The sequence below is a fragment of the Carlito syrichta genome, unplaced genomic scaffold (genome assembly GCF_000164805.1).
Source record: "Carlito syrichta isolate Samal-C Ts95f unplaced genomic scaffold, Tarsius_syrichta-2.0.1 Scaffold311350, whole genome shotgun sequence".
In the NCBI taxonomy this organism is placed as follows: domain Eukaryota; kingdom Metazoa; phylum Chordata; class Mammalia; order Primates; family Tarsiidae; genus Carlito; species Carlito syrichta.
This window is the reverse complement of record NW_007255446.1, coordinates 237,103-261,255: the sequence shown is the minus strand read 5'-3', so window position 1 is coordinate 261,255 and position 24,153 is coordinate 237,103. Positions and strand designations below refer to the sequence as shown.

At 41.5% G+C, this 24,153-nt stretch overlaps 1 protein-coding gene across 3 annotated transcripts in view; it reads left to right on the top strand.

Annotated features, from left to right (window-relative positions):
• Window positions 1–23,789, top strand: part of GINS1 (GINS complex subunit 1) — a 24,496-nt gene extending 707 nt beyond the window's left edge. Inside the window, exons 1-7 of one of the 3 annotated variants that reach the window (XM_021717869.1) lie at window positions 717–914; window positions 5,540–5,604; window positions 10,011–10,109; window positions 10,721–10,811; window positions 17,357–17,473; window positions 19,969–20,043; window positions 22,869–23,789. In XM_021717869.1, coding sequence (XP_021573544.1) covers window positions 5,570–5,604; window positions 10,011–10,109; window positions 10,721–10,811; window positions 17,357–17,473; window positions 19,969–20,043; window positions 22,869–22,937 — 486 coding nt within the window. In that variant the 5' untranslated portion in view covers window positions 717–914; window positions 5,540–5,569 and the 3' untranslated portion in view covers window positions 22,938–23,789. Of the gene's footprint in view, window positions 1–716; window positions 915–5,539; window positions 5,605–10,010; window positions 10,110–10,720; window positions 10,812–17,356; window positions 17,474–19,968; window positions 20,044–22,868 lie in introns of those variants that run through there. The other 2 variants (XM_021717867.1, XM_021717868.1) reach the window with 2 other exon arrangements.
• The last annotated feature ends 364 nt before the right edge of the window (window positions 23,790–24,153 follow it).

Here is a 24,153-nt window from a genome sequence, read left to right as displayed (position 1 = left end):
CGCGGGGACGAGGTGGCCCTGGCCGGAGGAGGTGGGCGTGGTGGGAGCTGGCGGGGCTTCGGGGGAGCGGGCTGGTTTTCGTGATTCGAGGATGACCACGGCAGCAAGACGGAGAAGGCAGGGAGAGGAAAGCAGGGTGGGCCGGGGGACCCGGGGAGAGCAGGACGACCCCGCTGCGGGCCCGCTGCCCCAAAGACGACCAGACTTCTCCTGGCCAGGGACAGGGGCGGGCGGTGATCGAGGGAGGAGCCAGGCGCCACGTGGACCGCGGTTCGGGAGGGCGGAGCTCCGCGGGGTGCTGAGGCTTGTCTTGGGCGGCACCTGGTCTGTCAGGTTGTTTTGAAACGAGGGCGCAGAGCTCATAGAAACTTTGGGCCAAATGAGCGGACTTGTCTGAACTGACTGCGTCCTGGAGGCAGAGCCTCCGCTAACGCAGGTGTGGTAGATTCTAGTGTGTTGCCGCTTCAACTTAAGAGCAATCACCTCGTTAACCAAGTTAGCAGGCGGCCGTGGGGGCCTCTGTGGAGAGCCTGGGTCGCAGAGGTGCCTGGGCTCTAACGGCAGCTCTTGACGAGGTCGTAGAACTCTGGACCCAGAGCCCGTCGTCCGTGAGGTGGAGCAGGCCCACCGAGGCAGAGCCGGCCGGGGGGAGCCAGGACTCGGCCCTGACCCCCAGCCTGGTTGTCCTTCATTCGGGTTTCGTGTGTGTGTGTGTGTGTGTGTGTGTGTGTTCCTTCATTCGGGTTTCGTGTGTGTGTGTGTTCTCCAGATCTCAGAGGCTGTGAGACCCTTTCCTACCGGGTGGTGATGGCTGGTTAGAGCAGGGGTCTGCCATATTCCTTCCAGAATCAAACACAGCTAGGTGCTATGCTCAGCGCACTGAAAAGTGATTATCGCATCTGTGTGCAGAACTGGTGAGTTTTTTTCTTAAAAAGCACATTTTTGTCCTGGCACGGTGGCTTTTATAATTCCAGCACTTTGGGAGGCCGAGGCAGGAGGATGGCTGGAGCCTAGAAGTTCAAGACCAGCCTGGGCAACATAGACCTGGTCACTACAAAAAAATCAAAGAAAACAGCTGAGCCGTGGTGGTGCTTGCTTGTAGCCCCAGCTCCTTGGGCGACTGAGGCAGGAGGATGGCTTGAGTCTAGGAGTTTGAGGCTGCAGTGAGCCATGATTGTGCCACTGCACTTCATTTACAGAGATCTTGACTCCAAAAGCCTTTTTTTTTTTTTTTGAGTTGTAATCTCTCACTCTGTCGTCCTGGCTGGAGTGCAGTGACACGCTCACGGCCCCTGCAGCCTCGACCTGAGCTGGGCTCAGGTGATCCTTCTGCCTCAGCCTTCCAAATAGATGGAACCACAGGCGTGCTCCACCATGCCTGACTAATTTTTTGACTTATTGTAGAGACAAGGTCTTGCGGAGTTGTGCAGGCTGATCTCAAAACTGTGGCCTCAGGCAATCCTCTCACCTCGGCCTCCCAAAGTGCTGGGATTATAGGCGTGAGCTAGCGCACCGGCCAAAAGGTGCGTTATTATTATTATTATTTGAATTGGAGTCTCTCTCTGTCACCCAGGCTAGAGTGCAGGGGCATGCTCACGGTCACCGCAGCCTTGACCTGCGGGGCTCAGGCAATCCTTCTTCTGCCTTAGCCTTCCAAGTAGTTGGAAATACAGGCATACAGTACCACGCCCAGCTTATTTTTTGATTTATCATAGAGGTGAAGTCTTACCAAGTTGCCCAGGCTGGTCTCGAACCCCTGAGCTCAGGCAGTCCTCTCACCTCTGCCTCCCAAAGTGCTGGGATTACAGGCTTGAGCCACAGTGCCTGGCAAAAAGGTGCATTTTTAAGAAAATTATCTTGACTTCTCAATGGCTTACAGCCTGAGGTGGGGGCATAGAACAAATGTAATTCTCACTGTAGACAAAAATCTAAATGTGAAAGCTTGTGTATATTTAACAAAATTATTTCATATTTGACTTTTATAAACCTGAAGTTCTGTTAATTGAAAGTTTCAACTATTCCTTAAAATAACATTTGCTGATAAAAGGACTATTTTACTGAATTCTAATATATCACATCTTTCTGTGATTCTTTTTTTTTAAAACCAGATGATGAAAGGGAAGGTAGAAATCATGCTTACACTTTTCATCAGGATTTATTAATGTATTCTTTGAGCAGGGCTAAGTAGGTAGTTTTATACTCATGCTAGTAGTATATCAAAGCATTTTTTTTTTTTTTTTGAGTTGGAGTCTCACTCGGTCACCCAGACTGGAGTGCAGTGGCTGCTCCCGGCCACCGCAGCCTCGCCTGCTGGGCTCCGGCGATCCTTCCACCTCAGCCTTCCAAGTACCCGGAATTACAGGCATGCACTACCACGCCCGACTGATTTTTTTTGATTTATTGTAGAGATGAGGTCTTGCTGCCCAGGCGGGTCTCGAACCCGCAGGCTCAGGCAATCCACTCACCTCAGCCTCCCAAAGGCGCAGGATTACAGGCTGAGCCACTGAGCCCGGCTTTCAAAGCGTTTTTGCTAATGCATACATACTGGCTCTAAGAATACATTGGGAAAAATAGATAGGGATTGCTTCTCTTTGGATTGTTGACAGTCCTATTGTGCAATATTTAAGAATTTCAGAATTCTGGCAACCTCCTCGGGTCCCCTCCCACTGGAACTTTAAATCCTGCTTTAAAAAAAAAAAGAATTTTAGAATTTTTTTTTTTTTTTTTAGTTGGAGGCTTACTCTGTCGGCCAGGCTAGAGTGCAGTGGCACACTCACGGCCACCACAGCCTCAACCTGCTGGACTCAGGTGATCCTTCTGCCTCAGCCTTCCAAGTAGCTGGAACTACAGGCATGTGCCACCACGCCTGGCTAATTTTTTGATTTATTGTAGAGATGAGGTCTCACCAAGTTGCCCAGGTTGGTCTGGAACCCGTGGGCTCAGGCAGTCCTCTCATCTCGGCCTCCCAAAGTGCTGGGATTATAGGCGTGAGCCACCGTGCCTGACCTGAATTTCAGAATTCTAATGTTTTATTTTAACAAAGGCAAAATTTGCCTCAAAGTGCATAGTAGAAAAACTCCCTTGGCCTTTGTTTTTGCAGTACAAATTCCTTTTTTTTTTTAACCTTTTAAGACCATTTGCAGTATCTAATAAATTATTTACATGTTTTATACTCATTGATTTTGTAGGACTATTGATTTTTTTTTTTTTTTTTTTTTTGGTCATTGGTTTTTCTGAAGTATAATTTATGTACAAGATACACAATTTAATAGATTTGTTTTATTTTTGACATGTATATATCTTTGTAACCAGTACACTGATCAAGATTTCTGTAACCAGGTTTCTTTGTCCACCTTGTAGCTGCTTCCCACCTGTCATCTTCAGCAACCATGAATTTGCTTTCTCTGACTGTAGGTTATATTTGTATTGTTTATGTATCTGTCTGTTTTGCATATTTACACAACTTCTGAATTCAGTGTGCCAGGACTTGGTAACCTTTTTTAGTTTAGGGCCAGGTGGATCATATCAAATGTACTCTTGTGTCTGGTTTTTTTGCTCAGTATTTGAGATTATCCTTGTTGTGTATGTTGTCAGTAGTTCACTCCTTTTTATTGTGTTTTTATCTTATTTTTTTACTGTGGTAAAATATACATAATATAAAATTCGCCATTTTAATTAAGTGTATACTTCAGTGGCATTAATTACATTCACATTGTTTTATGTGGGATTTACCTCTGATCTTTAGTTTAGGTTCCCATTGTTTCGGCCTGCTTGGTGCCAGAGAGTGGAATGGAGACAAGGAGTTTGAGGCTGCAGTGAGCTGTGATCATGCCACTGCACTTCAGCCTGGGCAACAGAATGAGACCTCTGACTCAAAAAACAAAGTGCATTATCCCATTTCCAAAACGTTTTCATTGCCTTTTTTCAGTGGAAACTGTGTCACCATTAAGCAGTAACTCCCCATTCCACCTTTCCCACAGTTCCTGGTAACCTCTAATCTACTTTTGGTCTCTAAATTTGCTTATGCTAGATATTGCAAATAAGTGGAATCATACAGTAGTTATCCTTTTGTGTTTGGCATCTTTCACTTAGCCTAATGTCTTCAAGGTTCACCCATGTTGTAGCATGTATCGGTACTTCCCCCCTTTTTATGGTTGAATGGCCGCACATTGAATGGATATGCCACATTTGATTTTTCTCACCTGTCTGTTAATGGACATTTGGGTTTTCTTCACATTTTGGCTATTATGAATAAGATTGTTAAAAATACTTGTTTTTAGCAAGTTTTGGTATAATGTGTTTTCAGTTTTCTTTAGTTTTTCTTGGAGTGGATTTGTTTTGTCATAAGATAATTCTATGTATAAGTTTTTCAAGGAACTGTCAGATTTTTTACCACGGGGTTGTATCATTTTATATTCCTATCTGTAATGTGTAAGGGTTCCAATTTCTCTACATCCTCTACAACACTTGTTTGTATAACCATCCTAGCAGGGTGTGAAGGGACTATTTCTTTTTGATAAGGTATAAAAAAAAAAAAAGACTAGGCCAGGCTCAGCCTGTAATCCCAGCACTTTGGAGGCCGAGGCGAGTGGATTGTCTGAGCCCACGGGTTCGAGACCCACCTGGCCAACTTGGCGAGACCTCGTCTCTACAATAAAAAAAACATTAGCGGGGTATGGTAGCACGCACCTGTAGTTCCAGCTACTTGGAAGCTGAGGCGGAAGGATCGCCGGAGCCCAGCAGGTCGAGGCTGTGGTGGCCGGGAGCGTGCCACTGCACTACAGTCTGGGTGACAGAGGGAGACTCGAACTCAGAAAAAAAAAAAAAAAAAAAAGACTTTTATGAGGGGGTACTCAAAAAAGCCCCAGAATTATCTTTTGGAGAACAGGCTTACCCTGCTAGGTAGGCGTTCTAGGAACCCATTGGCATCAGTGTACCAGCTATTGTTTTTGAGAGAGACTGCACTTGGCTTCATTGATTTTTTTTTTTTTTTTGATTCTTACAACATATTTGCCCATTTCATGATGGGTGATTTACAAGCGCACCTGCCCACACCGTGTGAGTGTTCAGCGGTTTTTGACCAAAAACAGCATTGACCCCCATGCCCCACCTTCCCTGTTCAGTCAGTCTCACTCTGAGTGACTTTCTTTTGTTTCCTCGATGAAAAAAGTCCTCAAAGGGAAACATGTTGCCAGTGTGGAAGAGGTGAAACAAAAAATGGCAGAAGCACTAAAAGGCATCAAAATTGACCAGTTCAGAAATTCTTTTTGAGCAGTGGGAAAAGTATCTTGATAGGTGTATTGCATCACATGGAGTGTACTTTGAAGGTGACTGAAGTTTAAAAATGTAATAAGTTTTTTATAAGTAAAATAAAGATAATAAAATAAGAAATATGTAATAATATAAAAATAAAATAAGTTTTTCATAAATAAATTCTTTCTTGGGTTCCCTTCATGCAGAATAGTATGGATAGAATATTGCCATAAAACTGGTGGGGAAAATTAGTGAATATATACCAATATCAGTTTATATGTTCTAGGAGGATGGACTCAGACAAGTTCTGGAAGAGATGAAAGCTTTATATGAACAAAACCAGTCTGACGTGTAAGTTTGATATGATTTATATTATAAAACAATTTAAGAAATAAGATGATGCTCTGGTTTCTCTTTGGAATGAATAAATCTTTTGCCTTTTTTTTTTTTTGAGATGGAGTCTCACTCCGTCGCCCAGACTGGAGTGTAGTGGCACACTCCCAGTCACTGCAGCCTCGACCTACTGGGCTCCAGTGATCCTTCTGCCTCAGCCTTCCAAGTAGCTGGAACTATAGGCATGTGCTACCATACCCGGCTAATTTTTTATTTCTTGTAGAGACGAGGTCTCGCTGAGTTGCCCGGGCAGGTCTTGAACCCGCGGGCTCAGGCAGTCCACTCATCTTGGGCTCCCAAAGCACTGGGATTACAGGCTGAGCCACTGAGCCCAGCCATCTTTTGCCTTTTACTAAAGATTTCCGTGGAGAGGAAGTTATGAGTCAGTAACCAAATTTTTTGAGGCCTTGTTTGTGATGTGCAGGGCTAAATATCTTGTGTAGCAAAAAAAGAAGTGTAGACCTGTGAGAAGGAAAAAAAAAAAAGAAAGAAGATGCCTGGTGCAGTGGCTCAAGCCTGTAATCCTAGCACTTTGGAAGGCTTGGTGAGAGGATTGCCTGAGCCTGCAGGTTTGACACCAGCCTGGGCAATATGGTGAGACCTCATCTCTATAACAACAACAAAAAAATGTGACCTGGTGTGGTAGCGTGCGCCTGTAGTTCTGGCTACTTGGAAGGCTGAGGCAAAAGAATTGCCGGAGCCTAGCAGGTCAATGCTGGGGTAGCGGTGAGCGTGCCACTGCACTTCAGCCTGGGTGATGGAGTGAGACACCAAATCAAAAGAAAAAAGAAAAAAAGAAAGAAGATATTGGCCTAGCATGGTGGCTCACACCTGTAATCCCAGCACTTTGGGAGGCTGAGGCAGGAGGATTGCTTGAGCCCAGAAGTTTGAGATCAGCCTGGGCAACATAGCAAGACCTCATGTCTTTAAAAAGAAAAGAAAAGAAAAGAAATAAGATGTTGAAATCAGATAACCTTGCAGTTTTTAAGTTTGTTTTTTTTTAATTTCTTGTAAGTCTGATCATACTATAGCTATACAAATTAGCACAGGACTAGAGAGATTTGTCTGATCACTGCTTAATTAATATTTGTTGTTTGACACAGTTGAAAGGAATTAGGGTAGACTTAAAAGAAATGACATAACCTATTTAAAAAAAGTAACTCTAACAAAGTGAAGTACACGTGTCCTACTGTTTATTTTCATTAGCAGATGACTTAGTGAGTTTGTTAAAGGGAAAGCAGGCAATTTGTAAACGTAGCAGGCACAACAGTGATTACTGATAACTTGAATGGAGTTCACTGAGAACTAGTACTACAAAAGATGACAGCTTAGTAGTTCTAGAGAGGTCTCTAGACTTATTGACTATTTAGAGCTAAGCATGGTAGTTGGCACAGTGGGAAATTTAAGCTGTGTAACAAACTTCATGCATTCCTATGACTTGGTGAAGAGTAAGACACGAAAGGGAGCCAAGTACTGGATCAAAGTTGAAGTATTCAGGATAACCTAGAGATAAGTCTTATCTCTGTAATGTGAGGTTTCCTCCTTGGCCTTGTTAAGTGTTTTTATTAGTTACTTGGATATACAAGTCAGTATTTTGCTGATAAGATTTGTGGGGCATACAAAATAAGAGCCTTTTCTAACAGAAAAATCTTTACGAGTGGAATGAGGAACTGAAGCTCAGCAGGTTTGCAGTAAATGTAAGGCAAACATAAAGTCCCAGACTTAAGTCTTCAAGCCATTCATTGATTCATTCAACAAATATATACTAAATAAATAAGTACTGATAAGTGGCTCTGGTATTTCAATGGTAAACAACACAGTCAAGATTCCTGTCCCTGTGGCCCTCACAGTCTAATGCAGAGGACAGATATTAAATATAGATCCTGCAGATTGTGATACATGCTATGGAGAAAAACAACAGACTGCTAGGAGAGAGAAAAACGAGTTAAAGATTCACCTTGGATTGAGGAATCAGAGAAGTTATCTCTAAGGAAGAGATATTTCAGCTGTGGCCCAAAGGATAGTCATTGTGGGCAGAGAGCATTTTGGGCAGAAGGGACAACTTATGCAAAGGTCCTGAGTCATGGAAGAGAGTAGAGTCCTCAGGAAACTGACAATTAAAAGAGACCACTGTGCTGAAGCTTAGAAAGTGGCAAAGGGTAATCCCAGGTAAGATGTGAGCGTGGGATGGGTGACAGAATGTCTGTGCCTTAAAAGAACATCCTGGCTGCTGTGTGCACAGTAGACTGGAGGAACTAAGAGGAGAGGAACTCTGGTCATCCAGGTGACCAGACAGGTGACGCAGATCAGGTAAAAAGTGAACAGGTTAAAGACATGCTTTGGAGGTGGCCTGACAGTCTGTGGCCTAGTAGGGAATGACCTCTGTGTTCCCTGTATTAGTACCATTTGCAAACTCATGATCCAGGATTCTGTCCTTCATGCCCCTGGTTTCCTTCTGGGGAGGCAATCATTGTTATGTTTCTGATTAAAATTATTTGCGAAAAGAAACCTGCTCTAGGCTGGGCTCGGTGGCTCAGCCTGTAATCCCTGCACTTTGGGAGGCCGAAGCAAGTGGATTGTCTAAGCCCGTGGGTACAAGACCAACCCAGGCAATTTGGTGAGACCTGGTCTCTACAATAAATAAAAAATTAGCCGGGCATGGTAGTGTGTGCCTATAGTTCCGGCTACTTGGAAGTCTGAGGTGGAAGGATCACTGGAACCTAAAAAGTCAAGGTTGTGGTGGCCAGGAGTGTGCCACTGCACTCCAGTCTGGGTGACAGAGGGAGACTCCAACTCAAAAAATAAATTAATAAATAAACCTGTTCTTTTTTAATTGCTTATGCATAACTGAAATTGTTAGGAAGTCCTTATTTACTTAATAAGGTGCTCTGGTTTAGATTGAGAGTATTTTTCTTGTACTCTTTCCTTATAGTTCAGAGCACATTGTGAACAATGTGGAGAATAGATATGACTTTTGTAGAATGACAGAGTGTACAGAACAGATCTGGAAAGCATGACAGGATTTTGCTGTGTTGTCAGGACCTAGTGTAGTGCCTGGTATGGAGCAGGCATTCCTGAAATGAAATGAATACGAAATTTTCGTATTCATCTGGTTCCTTTAAAAACTCCTATGTAATGGCTGGGTGCGGTGACTCAAGCCTGTGGTCCCAGAACTTTGGGAGGCCGAGGTGAGAGGGTTACCTGAGTCCATGGGTTCGAGAACAGCCTGGGCAACTTGGTGAGACCTTATCTCTACAATAAAACAAAAAATTAGATGGGTGTGGTAGCTCGGGGCTGTAGTTCTAGCTACTTGGAAGGCTGAGGCGGAAGGATTGACTGAGCCCAGCATGGGTGACCATGAGCTTACCACTACACTCCAGCCTGGGTGACGGAATGAGACTCCAACTCAAAAAAAACACAAAACACTCCAAAGTAGATTCTTTTTCATTCTGTACGTTTGGTTTGAAAATGTGATAATTATCTAATATTTAAGGACTTGTAATTTTTACAGGATAAAACCAGAATTTTCTCCCTCTCTGTGAAGACATTAAAGTACAGTACATATATATAGATGAAGAACAACAAATATTTGTTAGATGAGTGGAAGACCATTTTGATTCCATTTTAGCGGACTTTAATGTGGATTTGGAAGTATCACTGAAAAGAAGTACCACATAGAATAACAACATGGCATAAGACCATAACCTCAGGAATCATCGTGTTATGTTTGTCTTTTATCTTAGCATGATAAGGGAATCCTAAAAAATGAGTAATACAATGTTTGTCTTTTAGAAATTATAGAGATTGGGCATGGTGGCTCATACCTATAATCCCAGCACTTTGGGAGGCTGAGGCAGGAGGATTGCTTGAGGCCAGGAGTTTGAGATCAACCTAGGCAACAAAGCAAGACTTAATCTCTACAAAAAAATTAAAAAATAGCTGGGTGTGGTGGCATACACCTGTAGTCCTAGCTACTTAGGAGGCTGAGGCAGAAGGATTGCCTGAACCAAGGAGTTTGAGGGTACGGTGAGCTGTGATCATGCTACTCACTTCAGCCTGACCAACAGCATGAGATTCTTAACTCAAAAAAAAAGAAAGAAAGAAGTAGTAGGAATTAATCAGTGTGCAAAGTACCAAATGACTAAACAAAATGCATCTGATAGTTGTGATCTTAGGCAAGTTATTAAGTTTTTAATATTAATAAAAGCTCTGATGTGTCAATAACTACTGTTTGCTTAAGTTAACTGCTAATAATAAACGGATGAAGACAAGCATGTAAGTCAGTTGTTAGTTGGCTTTGAAAATTTTACTTAACTGAAATTTTACATATTTGGGTTTTTTTTCTCATTAAATGCTCTTATCAGGAATGAAGCTAAGTCAGCTGGGCGAAGTGATTTGATACCAACCATCAAATTTCGACACTGTTCTTTGTTGAGAAATCGACGCTGCACTATAGCATACCTGTAAGCTTCTCAGTTTTTGCTGGGGTGACCACCAGTGTTGGAGGATTTCCCTCTTAACCATTTCAAATAGATAATAGGAAATCTTAGATTTGTCTCTCTCTTAAAATACTTATTAAAATAAGCGTTCTAACTTTTTCTTTTTCCATTTTTAAAACTTTATTATGAAAAATTGCAACATTCATAAAAGTAGGGAGAACAGTACTTTACCAAAACCCCATGGAGTCATCATATAGGTTTAACAGTTTTTATTGTTTTGCCATATTTTTTTCATCATATCTTCTTTGTTTTATGCCATACTAATTTAGAGTATTGGGGCACTTCACCACTGAATACCATAGTGTTTCTAGTACTTTTTTACTTCTCTAAAAAATAGAACCTTTGGGACCTTTCCCCACAGGACCACTGTGCTGCTCTCACATCTGGAGGAGTGGACAGTGCCTTTAGGCCAGCTCTTCAGTACATGTCCATGTTTTCTGCCTGGTCCCAAAGGTGTCTGCTTACCGTTGGCTCGTTTGCATCAGGAGCCAAGGGAAGCCCTCACATGACATTTAGTGAGTCTGTCCTCATCAGCACCACTTCTTGTGCCACCTAATACTATCTTCGTGTCCTAGGTATGACCGCTTGCTTCGGATCAGAGCGCTCAGGTGGGAATACGGCAGCGTCTTGCCAAGTTCATTGCGATTTCACATGTCTTCTGAAGAAGTAAGTTTGTATTGTTTTCAAGTTGATGAACTTGGAAAATGCTGAGGTTCTGACATTGTTCTATAATAGTATTTGTTGGTATTTTTCTCTTCATTTTTCTGTTTATTGGTATTTCTCTCTTCATTTTTCTGTTTATGAGCAACTTTTGGCCTGCACTTATGTATTATATAATGTGATGGGAAGTATATGGGGGGGAGAATAATTCTAATGCTATGGGGAAAACTATTTTTTAATAACATAGAGTCCTCTTATATTACTTACTAGTGATCCATCAGTGGGATTTAAAAAACTGCCATTTTTATTTGGGGATTTTTTTTTTTTTAGTTCAAGTTTAACTCTGTCACCCAGGCTGGAGTACAGTGGCACACTCATGGCTGCTGCAGCCTTGATCTGCTGGCCTCAGGCAATCCTTCTGCCTCAGCCTTCCAAGTAGCTGGAACTACAGGCTTGTACCACCATACCCTGCTATTTTTTAATTTATTGTAGAGACGAGGTCTTGCCAAGTTTTCCAGGCTGGTCTTGAGCCCTGGGGCTCAGGCTGTCCTCTCGCCTCTACCTCCTAAACTGCTGGGATTATAAGAGTGAGCCACTGCACCCGACTATTTGGGGATTTTTCATGAAAAGTGTCTAATTCATATTTGTAATGAAACTCTTTATTTGTGCAGTCATTTCTAATGAAGCTTGATTTGTCCAGTCACTGAGGCATAGTATTTAAGGACATAGGAATGACATCATGCAGATTTGGGTTCAAATCTGGGCTCTCCACTGACTAATTGTGATCAGGTAACTTGACCTCTCTTTGTGCCTAAATTTCCTTATTTATAAAATGAGGATCATAGCACCTACCTACTATAGTTGCAGTGACTTCTGACACTGTCAGCAGTTAGGCCAGACATCACAGGTTAAGTGCACAGCTGCATACAAGGCTGTCCTCCTTCAGACACCAGCCACAAGTTTCGAGGTCCCTCTGTTCTCCTAGGTTCAATAATTCACTAGAATGACTCATAGAACTCAGGAAAGCACTACACCTAAAATTACAGTTTTATTATAACACAAAAGATAAAAATCAGAACCAGCCAAAAGAAGAGACTCATAGGGTAAGATCCCAACCTTGAAGCTTCTGGTATTCTTTCTCTGTGGGATCAAGACACATCACTATCCTGGTACATTTACATGTAACAATATACACAGAGTATTGTCAACCAGGGAAGCTCACAAAAGCTTTGATGACAGCCGGGCTTGGTGGCTCAGCCTGTAATCCCGTGCCTTTCGGAGGCTGAGGTGAGTGGATTGCCTGCGCCCGCGGGTTCGAGACCCGCCTGGGCAACTTGACGAGACTTCATCTCTACAATAAATCAAAAAATTAGCTGGGCGTGGTAGTGCGCGCCTGTAGTTCCAGCTACTTGGACGGCTGAGGTGGAAGGATCGCCGGAGCCCAGCAGGTCGAGGCTGCGGTGGCTGGGAGCAGCCACTGCATTCCAGTCTGGGCGACAGAGTGAGACTCCGACTCAAAAAACAAAAAACAAAACAAAACAAAAAAAAGCTTTGATGTCCAGAGTTTTTATTGGGGTTTCATTACATAAACATGATTGATAAATCACTGGCCCTGTGATTGAGTTCAGTCTTCATCCCTTAGTCTTTCGGGGGTGGCCAGTTCCTACTCTGAATCATCTTGTTATCACAAATCATCTGGGGGCCCACTGTGAGTCACCCCAGTAGCACACGGTATCAGGGCCCACCACGAATAACAAGACACTTCTATCATTTGATAAAGTCCAAGGATTAGAAGCTGCCTCCTGGGAATGGGACAAAGACCAGCCAAGTTTTTTATTCTACAGTGGGGTTATGACAGGACTTATCACAGGTTTATTTCTGGTGATCCATGTAGAATACAGCATAGGATGACACACAGTAAGTGCCAGCAATTGTTATGTTAGAGCAGCATCACACAGAGCTTAAGCAAACATTCAGTGTGTTTACCTAGCTCTTGAGCTTTTTTGAAAGAGCTGATCTATTTGCTACTAACTTTAATGTTGTTTTCATTCTGTTTACTGGATAAATAAATGGTAACATAAACTTTTCAGTTTATTTCCATGCTCTTTGTGCTCAAATCTACCTATATTAGTTTGGTATACTTGTATATAGCGGTGAAAAGAACAGAACACTATGTTGCTTATCTAATAACAACAGCTTTAGTGATTTTTCTCATAATATTTTAAGTTACTATGTTTCTTATAATTTTGTAAATGATTGCAAGCTGTACATTTATTCAAGTATATCTATTAGATTTCTCATTGTTTCTCTAAGAATTGCACTTTCCTGTGATTATTGAGCTAATGCAGTCAGTTCCTATTTTGATCAAATATAACTATATGAACAGCAAATAAGAGAATATTAATGAATCTAGAGATTAAGTTGTTTGAGAGTGGTAAAACCTGAGATGGTTTCTTGGAAGAGTTCATGAATTACTATGAAACTGGAAAATGACTTCCTTCTACCTAGTATCCTCATCTATAAAAAGGAATATGCTTGGCCTCTTTCTCTCAATAGTGATGTTTTGGGAAAACTCAAGGATGACAACAAGGGATTAATATAGGTACACTCTGTACCAGACTGTAGACATCTCTGCCTGTGCAGTGACCTAGGGCAACCGCATCAACCGTTTTGGACCAGTAACAAAGAATATTTCCAGGTATCCCTGACAGAAGCCCATCAGGTTTAGGTGTTATCATGGGTATCTGTGTTACCCAGGGATAGAGCTTCAGTGGTGACACCGTGGGTGCGAATCTGCCACCTGGGCTCAGATCCCCACCTTTCATTTCATTTCATTTCTTTATTTTTTGAGTTTGGGTCTTACTCTGTCTCCCAGGCTGGAGTGCAGTAGCATGATCACAGCTTACTACATCCTTGACAATCCTTCCACCTCAGCTTCCTGGGTAGCTGGAACTATAGGCATGTGATATCACACCTGGTTAATTTTTTTATTTTTTGTAGAAGTCTTGCTATGTTGCCTAGATTGGTCTCAAACTTTTGGACTCAAGCAATCTTCCCACCTCAGCCTCCCAAAGTGCTGGGATTACAGGTGTGAACCACCACATCCTGCCCCCACCTTGTTAATTATTATCACTGAACCCTGTGGTAAATTACCTAACCTCTTGAAGCTTCAGTTCCTCATCATTAAAAAGGAAATTATTATAGTACTTATATCATGCACAAATACAAGGCAAAAATTAAATATTGCTTGTTACAATTCTAGAAAATTCCTGGTACACAGTAAGCTTTTAAGAAATATTAATGGATTGATGATCTCAATGTTGTTGACTCGGTGTAGTAATAAAAGTAAAAAACAGAGCTAAAATAAGGTTCCAACATTAAACATATGAATGTGCTTTAATAATGTTTAGCGAAACCAGGGTTGGAAGAATATTAAAGTGGATATACGGATAGCATGCAAAAATCTCCTCAATATCTAATTACAAATTAGTAAAATCTTATGTTTTCTTTAATGCTATTTTTTTAATTTCCTAATTTCTTTTTAATTATAGAATCTTATATCACTAACACGAGAGATAATTTTTAAATCTTTTGTTATTAAAAAATGCAATGCAGTTTTGTATCCCCTGGGATACATCCTTTTTGAACTCTTTTGAATCTTTTTTTATTTTTTTGTGGAGATAGGGTCTTGCTCCGTTTCCCAGGCTGGTCTTGAACTCCTGGGCTTAAGCTACCCTGTTGCCCTAGCTTCCCAAGTGTTGGAATCAGCTTGCCAAAGTACTGGGATTATATATGTGAACCACCACACCCAATCTTGAATCTTTTGTGATCCCTCAATGTAACCATTTGCTTTGTGAAATTTAACATATATGTAGACATACAGGCACACACAAAAAGTGCACAAAACAAAGATGTACATCCTATTACTCTGTCACTGCGGAAGTCCCACATATCCATCATCCTGTTCAAGAAAGAAGACATCGCTCCAAAGCTGTGTCCCTCCTCCCAGTAGTCTCTACTCACCTAAATTTTGTGTAAACTAATCACTTCCTTGATTTTTAAAGCATTATTATTTTATGTATGCATCCCTAAATGCTATAATTTAGTGTGCTCGGTTTTTAAACTTTATATAAACAGATTCATATAGTATTCTTTATTGGCTGACATCTTTCACTAAGCATGATATTTTCCAGATTCCACTCTGTTGCTGTATTAGCTGTAATTAATTTTTTTTCACTGCTTCATAGTATTTCATTCTGATTAGGGACTGTAATTGTTTAGAGGTTTTTTTTGTTTATTTTTTGAGTTGGAGTCTTACTCCATCGCCAAGGCTGGAGTTAAGTTGCCTTCCACCTCAGCCTTCCAAGTAGCCAGAACTACAGGCATGCACTGCCACACCCAGCTTTTTTTTTTTTGGTAGAGCCAAGATCTCATGAAGTTGCCTGGGCTAGTTTTGAACCCACAGGCTCAGGCAGTCGACTTGCCTTGGCCTCCCAAAGTGCTGGGATTACAGTGTGAGCCACCAAGCCCAGCCTGTTGTTGTTTCTAGCTTTTGACAGTGATGAATAATGCTGTTATGAACATTCCTGTAATATGGTAATAAATGTACTTTCTAGTATATACCTGGGAGGGGAACTTCTGGCAGAGGGGCCATGTATCCTAGTTTAATGCTTGTTATCCCTATGTAATTATTAATATTACCTCTTTTCATTCTCAAAATTGTCCTGATGTGGTCTCACCAAATTGTCCAGGCTGGTCTTGAACCCTGAGTTTAGGCAGTTCTCTTGTCTCGGCCTCCTAAAGTGCTAGGATCATAGGCTTGAGCCACTGCACCCGGCCCAGGATTTGTTTTTTGTGTTCTGATTATTTCTTTTGTCAGGAATACTGCATATATTTTCTGTACCATTGTGGTTTTTGACTTTTCATTTTTGTAATAGCATCCTGTAATAGACAAAAGTTCTGGATTATTATTAATTGGGTTTTTTGTTTTGCTTTTTTTGTTCAATTAAAATGTCATTGCCTTCCCCCAAAGTTACTAAGATATCTTTCTATGTTATCTTTTGGGAGCTATATATTAGCTTTCATAAAGAGATTTACAGTAGTGGGATTGATTTTTTTTTTTTTTCCCCTGTATACTGTAGGAGTCACATTTCATTTTGAATTTGGATGATGAAGTGACCCAGTGCCACTTACTGAAAAGATTCTCCTTTCCCCATCACTGCACACTGGTGCCACCTTCGTCATAAATTGAGTGTTAGTATTTCTGTGCATTTTGGATGCGAGGACTTCATCTTCTGTCTCTTCTGTTCTGCTAGTCTGTCTGTCCTTGTACCACTTCCACTGTTGTCATTACTGTCATTTTACAAATATCTTGAGCAAGTTTGCATCATGTTGTTTTTCAAGAGTGTTTCAATTGTTTTTGGCCCTTTGCACATCCATGTAAATTTTAAGACTCAATTTGTTGAGTTCCATTTTTTAAGGAAAAGTTAAAATTTTCATTGAGAATGAACGATTCAGTTCATTCTATAGATTCATATAGAAACAGTTGACATTATTACAATATTGAATCACCCAACCTGTGAAAGTGGTATATCCCTCTATGTATTTAGGAGTTTTTTAAAAATTAGCCGGGCTCGGTAGCTCAGCCTGTAATCCTGCGCATTTGGGAAGCTGAGGCAAGTGGATTGCCTGAGCCCTCGGGTTCGAGACCCACCTGGGCAACTTGGTGAGACTTCATCTCTACAATAAATCAAAATGAGCCGGGCGTGGTAGCGTGTGCCTGTACTTCCAGCTACTCGGAAGGCTGAGACGAAAGGATCGCCAGAGGCCAGCAGGTCGAGGCTCCGGTGGCCGGGAGCGTGCCACTGCACTCCAGTCTGGGTGACAGAGTGAGACTCCAACTCAAAAAAAAAAGATGTACTAGGTTGTAATTCATATGCTATGAAGTTTACCATTTAAAAATATACAAATCAGTGGTTTTCAGTATATTCACAGAGTAGTGCATCCATTACCATCATCTTATTCCAGAACACTTTTATCACCCCAAAAAGAAACCCTATACACTTTACAATAACTGCATTCTCTCCCCTCCTCTCATCTTCTGGAAATCACTGTTCTGCTTTCTGTCTCTATTGATTTACCTGTTAATAGGTTTTTCAAATGAGTAGAACCATGAAATATGTGACCCTTTGTCTCTTTCACTTAGCATAGTATTACCTGAAGTTCATCTATGTGGTAATAGGTATCAGAACTTCATTCCTATTTATGGCTGAGTACTGAATGTTCTATTGTGTGGGCACATAATCTTGCCCATTGATCAGTTAATGGACATTTGGGTTGTATCCTTAACAGTGTTTTATGGTTTTCAGAAATAGTTTAAAGTGTAAACTTTAAACAGATCATAACTCTAAAATGGTATCTTTTTCATCTTTCTGTTTCTAGGCAAGTGCTCCTTAGGTTTATGATTAAGTATGGAAGTGTGTAGTGTTTTTGAAAGAATGAGTATACAATTTGTGCACATTTTCTTTGAACGCTGTCAAATCTCTTTGCAGATGGAGTGGTTCAACCAATATAAAAAGTCTCTTGCTACTTATATGAGGTCATTGGGAGGAGAAGAAGGTTTGGACATTACACAAGATATGAAACCTCCAAAAAGCCTATATATTGAAGTATGTATACCTTTTCAAAATGCTTTTTTTTAATGTGTAGATTGTGCTGCCTTTTAAGAAGAGGTGAGTAAATGAACATATATTAGCTTTTATTTAAAAACAAAGGAAGCATGAACCAAAACCAAAGCAAGCTACCCATGGAGGATGACAGAATAAGATAGACTAGCAAAAATTTTCTGAATATACTTGTTTTCATAGTTTTGGCTTTTGAATCATGTAAATGTTTTATCTATTACTGAAATAAAATTAAATCAGAATGGATAACCGTCCCTAATTTTGAAACAAAATGAAGCAAACTAATTCAAGTAGGAATTTGTTTTTGTTTTGTTTACTTGTTTCTATTTTTCAAATTGTAAAAATCACATAATATAAAATTTACCATCTTAACTATTTTTAAGTGTACAGTCCAGTGCTATTAAACACTTAATGTTGTACAGCCATCACCACCATTCTTCTCCAGAACTTTTTCATCTTACAAAACTGAAACTCTATACCCATTCAACAATAACTCCCCAATCCTCCCTTCCCCCAGCCCTTGGCAACCACCATTCTACTTTCTGTCTCTTTGATTTTGACTACAAAATTAAGTCACATAGGAAACCAGTCCCTAATTTTGAAAGCAAAATGAAACAAATGAACCTGTCTTTCAGGTTGGTAGAAGTACCTCATAAAAATGGAATTAGACCGTATTTGACTTTTTGTGATTGGCTTATTTCACTCAGCATAATGTCCATGTGGTGGCATGTGTAAGAATTTCCTTCCTTTTTAAGGCTGAGTAATACTCCTTTGTATGGCTGTACCACATTTTGCTTATCCGTTCATCCATCAGTTGATACTTGGGATGCTTCCCTGTTTTGGCTGTTGTAATTAATACTGCTGTGCACATGAATATACAAACATATAGAAAAATGGAACAGGGTAAAATGCTCAGACAGAAACCTCGCATATATGGTTAAACTGCTTTTTTTGTTTTTTAAGTAGGAGTTTCACTCTGTCGTCCAGGCTGGAGTGCAATGGCATGCTCACAGCAATTGCAGCCTCAGCCTGCTGGACTCAGGCAATCCTTCCACCACAGCCTTCCAAGTAGCTGGAACTATAGGCACACATCACCACACACAGCTAACTTTTTGATTTATTGTAGGGATGATGTCTTGCCAAGTTGCCCTGGCTGGTCTCGAATTCCTGGACTCAGGCAATCCTCTTGCCTCTGCCTTCCAAAGTGCTGGGATTACAGGCATGAGCCACTGCACCCAACTGGTTAGATGACTTTTTTTTTGAGTCGGAGTCTCATTCACCCAGGTTGGAGTGCAACAGCATGCTCACGGCCACTGCAGCCTCAACCTGCTGAGCTTAGGTGATCCTTCTGCCTCAGCCTTCCAAGTCGCTGGAACTACAGACACGCGCCACCACGCCTGACTAGTTTTTGTGATTTATTGTAGAGATGAGATCTTACCAGGTTGCCCAGGCTGGTCTCAAACCCCCAAGATGAGGTAATCCTTTTGCCTCAGCCTCCCAAAGTGCTGTGATTACAGGCTGAACCACCATGCCTGGCCAAATAACTTTTGACAAGTGTACCAGGACCCTGCTTTCAGTTCATTTGGGTATATATCCCGAGTGAAATTGCTGGATCATGTGGTAATACTATGTTTAAATTTTGAGGAACCACCATACTGTTTTCCACAGCAGCTATGTACCATTTTACATTCCCACTAATAGTGCACAAGTGTTCCGATTTTTCCAAATCCTCACCAACACTTACTGTTTTTCTTGTTTTTTTTTTCCCCTTCTTTTTTTTTAATCATAGCCAACCTAAAGTGTAAAATATCTTGTGGCTTTGACTTACATTTCCCTAGTGATTAGTGATGTTGAGCATCTTTTCATATGTTTATTAGCTATTTCTGTGACTGCTTTGGGAAAATGTCCATTCAGGTATTTTGCCCGTTTTAAAATAGATTTTGGTTTTATGTTGTGGAGTTTTAGAAATTCTCTATATAGTCTGGATATTAATTTCTTTTTATTTATTTACTTTTTAGAGATGAGGTCTTGCTATGTTGCCCAAGCTGGTCTTGAACTCCTGGGTTCAAGCAGTCCTCTCACTTCAGACTCCCAAAGTGCTGGGATTGCAGCGTGAGCCTGTAATATCCACAACCAGACTAGATATTAATTTCTTATTAGATAAATGATTTGTAAATATTTTCTTCCATTCTCTGGATTGCTTTTTGATACTGTTGATAAGTATCTTTGGAACACAAAAATATAAAATTTTCACAATCCACATTGTCTATTTTTTTCTTTTTTTGGCTGTGTGCTTGGTGTCAACTATTTCAGGAATCATTGCTAAATGCAGTGTTGTAAAGTTTGTAACCTGTTTTTATTATAAGGTTTTTGTTGGTTTACATTTTACATTTAGGTGTTGGGTATTTACATAATGCGTATTTACTTTTTGGTCACTATATATGAAAAACATAATTTACAGTGTCAGTTTTTCCTTTCAGGTTCGGTGTCTAAAAGACTATGGAGAATTTGAAGTTGATGATGGCACTTCAGTCTTACTAAAAAAAAATAGCCAGGTAACTCTTGTCTTCAGCTCCTTTACCTTAAATCCTGTGAGAAGAGTGAATGGTGGAAATGTTGGAATTAATAGCAGACTAAATGTCAGCTTGTGATGATCCTTGGGCACTAAGTGTAGTATAATAACCTCTGTTCTGTACTTGTTCTGAATACTAAGACTTGAAGCAAATGTTGCCTATAATAACAAGTTAATTAACTTACTAGGATATTACTTATATTTAACAATAAGCATTTTCTAGGGATATCATCATAATAGGCTTTATTCTAGTTAAGGCTTAGATCATTATCCAGGGGCCGTTAGGCTGTTGGATTCAGCTCCTTTCTTCAAATTATAATTTATTAAAAGATTGCTAAGCACTTATTTTAGCTCATACTTCACCTTATAAATCCTAGTTCTTTAGCAAGCAAATAGTGATATAGGTAAAAATTTTTAAATATTTAATATGCAAACATAACCATTTTAATTGGGAAAGAATAAAATTGTAAAGTTGTGACTTAAGTTAAATCTTTCCTTATAAAGACTCTCAGGCAGGCATGGTGGCTCACACCTATAATCCCAGCACTTTGGGAGGCAAAAGTGAGAGGACTGCCTGAGTCTAGGGGTTCAAGACCAGCCTGGGCAACTTGGCGAGACCTCATCTCTACAATAAACCAGAAATTAGCTGGGCATGGTGGTGCATGCCTGTAGTTCCAGCTACTTGGAAGGCTGAGATAGAAGGATTGCCTAAGCCCAGAGGTCGAGGCTACGGTGGCTGTGAGTGTGCCACTGCATTCCAGTCTGGGGGACAGAGTGAGACTCCAACTCAAAAAGCAAACAAACAAAAAAAGAATCTCAATATATTGTTTCTTTAGGAATGCTTAAATTCACATTAGATGAATTCATATTAGCTAAATTTATTTTTATCCTATCTCAATTTTTCTAAAGTCGCAGTACATGATGAAAAATGACCTGATAAAAGTCACTGTCTTTCCTTGCCTGACATTTGAGTCACCCAGTTAATATCTGATGACCCTAAACCAATGGTCGGACCTTGTTTATGCCAAGAGCAAAACAGTGCTTCAGCTCATGTGGTTCTTGGCTTATTTCCCTAACAGAGCGTGAGTTGATCTCTTATTTTACTAGTACCCTTGAAGCATTAACTAGTTTTCTAAAATAAAGGTTGTATATGTTACTTATTTATACATTCATTCATGAGACAGAGTCTGGCTCTGTTGCCCCAGCTGGAGCGTAGTGGCACAATCACAGGTCACTGCAGCCTCTAATTCCTGAGCTCAAGTGATCCTCCTGCCTCAACATCCTGAGTAGCTGTGGCTACAGGCTCACGCCACCACACTGGGCCAAAGGCTGAATATTATTAAAACAGATTTTGAGGATACCCTAAAGTATGTGGTTGTTAAGACAACAATGCAGTTCATGTTTTTTCTTAGAAGCGGAATACTCATGAATAGAAAGGGCAGATGAGCTGGGCTCGGTGGCTCAGCCTGTAATCCCGTGCCTTTGGGAGGCTGAGGTGAGTGGATTGCCTGAGCCCGCGGGTTCGAGACCCGCCTGGGCAGCAAGACCTCATCTCTACAATAAATCAAAAAATCAGCTGGATGTGGTAGCGCATGCCTGTAATTCCAGCTACTTGGAAGGCTGAGGTGGAAGGATCGCCGGAGTCCAGCAGGTCAAGGCTGCGGTGGCCAGGAGCGGCCACTGCACTCCAGTCTGGGCGACAGAGTGAGACTCCTACTCAAAAAAAAAAAAGAAAGGGCAGATGATGAATTAATGCACAAGAATCTGTATTGCTGGAGGACCCAGGAAGAAGCTGTGGTTCATAAGAACAAAACAATCCTCGTAAAGCAGGACATGTGAAATGCCCCTTCATCCCAAACACTATCCTGCAGTGGCATTTCTCAAGTGTAGTGACTGGTCTGCCCCCCAGTATGCTGTGGTCCCTGTGCATTTGCTCCTGGGCTGGACCCTTGCCATCTTCACTGTGGACCATACGGAAACCTTCCTCTTGGTGATGTTTTTAACTTTGTCTCTCAGCTATGACATAGTCAACCATAGTTGATATTAAAGGGCTTTTAATATCCAGCCACCTCTAAATCAGTTTTCTATAGAAGCTGTGGTGTAGATCATTCATGTAACGTAAGACAGAAGGCAGCCGGGCTTGGTGACTCAACCTGTAATCCCACGCTTTGGGAGGCCAAGGTGAGTGGATTGCCTGAGCCCACGGGCTCGAGACCTGCCTGGCCAACTTGACGAGACCTCATCTCTACAATAAATCAAAAAAATTAGCTGGGCGTGGTAGCGCTCGCCTGTAGTTCCAGCTACTTGGAAGGCCGAGGCGAAGGATCGCCGGAGCCCAGCAAGTCACGGCTGCGGTGGCCGGGAGCATGCCATTGCACTCCAGTCTGGGCGACAGCGTGAAACTCCAACTCAAAAACAAAAAAGGGAAAACATTTTCTTTCCTTTTTTGGGGTGAATCTCACTCTGTCACCCAGACTGGAGTGTAGTGGCACACTCACAGCCACCACAGCCTCGTCCTACTGGACTCAGGAAATCCTTCTGCCTCAGCCTTCCAAGTAGCTGGAACTACAGGCACGTGCCACCAAGACCAGCTAATTTTTTTATTTATTGTAGAGATGAGGTCTTGTCAAGTTGCCCAGACTGGTCTCGAACCCCTGGGCTCAGGCAGTCCTCTCTTGGCCTCCCAAAATGCTGGGATTATAGACATGAGCCACCGCACCTGGCCATTGCTGCTTCTTAATGACACAAAAAGTAATTTCAAATTCTTTTCCAATTCTCTTACTCTTCCCCGCTCCCTTTTCTCCTCAGCACTTTTTACCTCGGTGGAAGTGTGAACAGCTGATCAGACAAGGCGTTCTGGAGCATATCCTGTCGTGATTGCACCAAGGCACTGCCAGACTTGGCCTAACTCACAGAATCATCTACACTCGCCTTCTCCACCCTCCCTCTCCCTGTTTGAGTTTAAAAGTGACAGTTTTTAAGATAACCAGAATACTTGGCTAAGTTTACTTGCTAAGTATTAAGGACTTTTTAAAAGTGTGATATGCTATTCTTCTTACTCCTTTTTGTATATAAACTGTATCTAGAATTATAACATTCCTACATCCTACAGTTACTACAATGTATTTTTAAATGCGAGTAAACATTATTGTATCTGAATCTTTTAAATAATGAGAGTCATGTGGCTGTACAGGAAGACGGTAGATTCTTGCATCTTGTATTGTTTTTGGTCCTGCATATTGATTGCATAAGCCAAGGGGCCAGATTTCTGGAATACATGGTTCGAAATCACATGGGCAGGTGAAGATGATGGTCTATAGAAAATTTCACTTTATTTAATGTTTAGTGACATAGTAAACTTGTATTTGGGAAGGAATGACATGATGGATTTTGCCCATTTTCAGCATGGTGACTGGTTTGGTTCAAGACTGTGGGGGTAGTAGGAATATCACTATTTGGAAAGGGACATGGACACTGAGGCTAGAGGGGGAACTTGGTACAGTTTTCCCCAAGACGTCATTGACTGAAAAATCACATGAAGCCTTGGTTGACTGAGTGGAGGGCAGTTCTTACTGTCTACTGGACTGTGAGTAGTAGGAGTCAGAGAGGCCTGACCTCATCTAGCCCTGTAGTCAGTGGCCTCTCCCACCAGTCCTCTCCAAGACTAGCTGGCCATGTCATCTTAAAGAGCATTCTGACTTACAAGTTCAGATAAACCAGTTCCTGGCATATGCTGTGTGTGCAGTTTATTTCTATATAAGGAATTCTCAAGAAATCAAGTAATGTCTGTTTACCTAGAAGGTGGACCTGTGTGTTTTCTAATAGGTCTGATTAGGTCAGTAGACTGCCCTTTACAAGTTATTTGTTTATTTGAGTTAGAGTCTTACTCTGTTGCCCAGGCTGGAAGGCACCCCAGTGTTGACCTGCTGGGCTCTGGCGATCCTTCCACCTCAGCTTTCCAAGAAGCTGGAACTACAGGCACGTACTACCACACCCGGCTAATTTTTTGTTTTTATTGTAGAGATGAGGTCTCGCTAAGTTGCCAGGGCTGGTCTTGAACCTGCGGGCTCAGGCAATCCACTCGCCTTGGCCT